This window comes from Procambarus clarkii, chromosome 39, assembly GCF_040958095.1.
Source record: "Procambarus clarkii isolate CNS0578487 chromosome 39, FALCON_Pclarkii_2.0, whole genome shotgun sequence".
Taxonomy (NCBI): Eukaryota; Metazoa; Arthropoda; class Malacostraca; order Decapoda; family Cambaridae; genus Procambarus; species Procambarus clarkii.
This window is the reverse complement of record NC_091188.1, coordinates 15454589-15458741: the sequence shown is the minus strand read 5'-3', so window position 1 is coordinate 15458741 and position 4153 is coordinate 15454589. Positions and strand designations below refer to the sequence as shown.

Genomic DNA, 4153 nt, shown 5'->3' with positions numbered 1-4153 from the left:
ATCACAAGTGATATCAAAAGAGAGAACATAGTCATGGACACTCTGGGTGTGAAGGTCCTCATAATACACCTCATCACATCACTGACTTACCTTACGGAGAAAAACGTAGAAGCTTATCACAACAGCCTCGTGAAAACCTTGAACCGTTCCATGGTCATTTTAAACTCAACAGCTAAACGAAAACGTTGTGAAACACGTAAAAAAATGTTCTTGAAGAATTTTAATGCGTTTTATTTATCCTATTTCTCGAAAAACAAGTGTAACATTTCTATCACCTGCAGGTGGACAACCTGCTCTCTGAACGCCGCCGTCAACATATATTTGTAAATCTTTAACAAACACCTGACTAAAGCATTTGCCTGGGAAAGGATGCCACTGTGTTCCGAACTGAGCGACGATGTCGCTCCACTTCGAGGGTGAAATTCGAATTGCTTGTGGAATTTGGATCAATTCTCTCGGGTATGCTGTTCCAGCAGCTTTTGGGTAGGGAGGAGCTGGCACTTGGTGGTGGGAGATACTGGCACTTGGTGCTGGGAGATACTGGCACTTGGTGCTGGGAGATACTGGCACTTGGTGCTGGGAGATACTGGCACTTGGTGCTGGGAGATACTGGCACTTGGTGCTGGGAGATACTGGCACTTGGTGCTGGGAGATACTGGCACTTGGTGGTGGGAGATACTGGCACTTGGTGCTGGGAGATACTGGCACTTGGTGCTGGGAGATACTGGCACTTGGTGCTGGGAGATACTGGCACTTGGTGCTGGGAGATACTGGCACTTGGTGCTGGGAGATACTGGCACTTGGAGCTGGGAGATACTGGCACTTGGTGCTGGGAGATACTGGCACTTGGTGCTGGGAGATACTGGCACTTGGTGGTGGGAGATACTGGCACTTGGTGCTGGGAGATACTGGCACTTGGTGCTGGGAGATACTGGCACTTGGTGCTGGGAGATACTGGCACTTGGTGCTGGGAGATACTGGCACTTGGAGCTGGGAGATACTGGCACTTGGTGCTGGGAGATACTGGCACTTGGTGGTGGGAGATACTGGCACTTGGTGCTGGGAGATACTGGCACTTGGTGGTGGGAGATACTGGCACTTGGTGGTGGGAGATACTGGCACTTGGTGCTGGGAGATACTGGCACTTGGAGCTGGGAGATACTGGCACTTGGTGCTGGGAGATACTGGCACTTGGTGGTGGGAGATACTGGCACTTGGTGCTGGGAGATACTGGCACTTGGTGGTGGGAGATACTGGCACTTGGTGGTGGGAGATACTGGCACTTGGTGCTGGGAGATACTGGCACTTGGTGCTGGGAGATACTGGCACTTGGTGCTGGGAGATACTGGCACTTGGTGGTGGGAGATACTGGCACTTGGTGCTGGGAGATACTGGCACTTGGTGGTGGGAGATACTGGCACTTGGTGCTGGGAGATACTGGCACTTGGTGCTGGGAGATACTGGCACTTGGTGGTGGGAGATACTGGCACTTGGTGCTGGGAGATACTGGCACTTGGTGGTGGGAGATACTGGCACTTGGTGGTGGGAGATACTGGCACTTGGTGCTGGGAGATACTGGCACTTGGTGGTGGGAGATACTGGCACTTGGTGCTGGGAGATACTGGCACTTGGTGCTGGGAGATACTGGCACTTGGTGCTGGGAGATACTGGCACTTGGTGCTGGGAGATACTGGCACTTGGTGCTGGGAGATACTGGCACTTGGTGCTGGGAGATACTGGCACTTGGTGCTGGGAGATACTGGCACTTGGAGCTGGGAGATACTGGCACTTGGTGGTGGGAGATACTGGCACTTGGTGCTGGGAGATACTGGCACTTGGTGCTGGGAGATACTGGCACTTGGTGGTGGGAGATACTGGCATTTGGTGCTGGGAGATACTGGCACTTGGTGCTGGGAGATACTGGCACTTGGTGCTGGGAGATACTGGCACTTGGTGCTGGGAGATACTGGCACTTGGTGCTGGGAGATACTGGCACTTGGTGCTGGGAGATACTGGCATTTGGTGCTGGGAGATACTGGCACTTGGTGCTGGGAGATACTGGCACTTGGTGCTGGGAGATACTGGCACTTGGTGCTGGGAGAAATGTTTCGAACCTCACGAGCAAATTCATTGTTCTTCTGTGAGTAGCTTATGGTTCTCAAATTGTGTTGAACGACACGTGACGGGACCCTGCCCGTCATGCCAGGGACCCTGCCCGTCACGCCAGGGACCCTACCCGCCACGCCAGGGACCCTGCCCGTCACATCAGGGACCCTACCCGTCTCACTAGGGACCCTGCCCGTTTTGACCCTAAGCCTATTATAGCACATATATGTACTATATTAGGCTTATGATACCCTGTATTAATCCTATGATTGCTGGGAGAGGTCAGGTTAGGTCTTATATTGAAGTTGCCATTTAAAAAAAAGGAATTCTAGTTTCTGCAAATTCAGTAATACCAGTTAACATTTCCGCGGTCCATCACTACATTTTGGTACTTTCGACCTAATGGTGGCTATGGGTACTCTCGTTTTAAAAGGCTAGGCTGACTAGTTTTAATTAAAAGGCTAGGCTGACTAGTTTTAATTAAAAGGCTAGGCTGACTAGTTTTAAAAGGCTAGTTTGTCAACCCGTCCTCTTAAAAAGAACGTCACTTTTGGCTGGTATGCGCACTATGGCCAAATTTGGACGTAATTTGAAATGAAATCCACTCACAAAAGTGACGTTCTGTTCCGTTTTCTATTTGAGTCGTCCGGCGTACGCGCAGAGGTTATAAGAGGACACTTTAAATTAACGTTTTTCATAACGTTTTGAAACTTTATGAGAATTTCCTGCCCACCTAACCTATCAGAGGACCCTTAACTTACTGTTGTTGAAAAAAAAAAACCAAATTTATTTTCATATTTTTTTTCAATTTCAAATTACGTCCAAATTCGGCCATACGGGCAAACGGCCAAAAGCGACGTTCTTTTTAAGAGGACAGGTTGAGTTTGTATACATCTCGTTGTGTTTGCGAGGGTTCAGCTTCAGCATGCTGGTTCAACCTCTAAACCAGTGTTCAGATTCCCGAGTCATTTCATTTCCCCACATATCTGTATTTGAAGCTGTATGTGGAGACTGCTTCAATCACTTCACTTCGCATTGTACTGCATTATTTCAGTACGTTGATAATGAGCAAACGATCAATTACTCTTTGTAAGGCTTCTTTTCCGTGAAATTTGTTCATGTGTCATTCATGTCTCCTCTTACTTTTATTTGTTTTTCATCGTCAATTGGTGTGAGGTTTAATTGTTTTTCTTTCCACATAAATCATACGTTTCAGCTCATAAAGTCTCGCTGAAGTCGCGTCCTTCACTGTGATTCTCTGGCTTCTGTTACACAGGTACTCCTGTATCATATGGAGACTTAATCTTACCCCCTTTGTTCGGTCGTGGAATTCTATAAAGTTTACGAGGCAAGACTTGCTGTGACTAAAGCTATGCTGGTGCTCTGGTAGGAATTATCTTTCTCAGGTTGATCCTACTGGTCTCCTGCCTGCCACCATATCTCAGTGTTTGTATATTGGCAGTGTATTGGTGTTTTTCCAACGTTCTGATAGCTCTCTTTCTTTCATGAAATGTTATATATGTATATAACATGGAGCAGCCAGGAAAAGATCTTCAGCTCTCCCTCTCAGAAATCATCGCCGAGTTCTCGTTGGTTCTATAACTTAGTCCAGCTCAGTCCAGCTTCTGAAGGTGCCTCCAGACTTACTCTCTGGTATTCTTAAAGTCCTCCAGTACTGCTTGGTCTGACATCTTCCTATTCCCTTCCTCACTTCCAAGGTAATGAGTCCTTTATTCCGTGAATCCTCACCTGTTTATTACTGTTGTTGTTCATCCTGTATTACTGCGTAGTTATTTTTGCTGTGTTTTACATCTCTTTTTTTTTTCTACTGTTGCGTTTTCAAACTGCCTCTCTGCTTTTCTTCTCTGTCTGAGGTACTCACATGTTTCCCTTTGGCTGTACTCGCCTAGTTGGGCTTGCGAGGGTTAAGCTTTGGCTCTTTGGTCCTGCCTCTCAACAGTCGTGCTGTTCTGGTGTTCCCGTACGTTCTCTCTGTCTTGCAACCTTGCACACTTGATTAAGCAAAAGGTTAAGCCTATATCTTTCA

General features: G+C 47.6%; 1 protein-coding gene across 1 annotated transcript; it reads right to left on the bottom strand.

The window, feature by feature from the left end:
* Positions 1 to 234: 234 nt before the first annotated feature.
* On the bottom strand, positions 235 to 2019 carry LOC138372550 (mucin-2-like). The gene has a single exon (XM_069338026.1). It carries the CDS (start codon positions 2017 to 2019, stop codon positions 235 to 237), a length of 1785 nt encoding a protein of 594 aa, XP_069194127.1.
* Positions 2020 to 4153: the final 2134 nt, after the last annotated feature.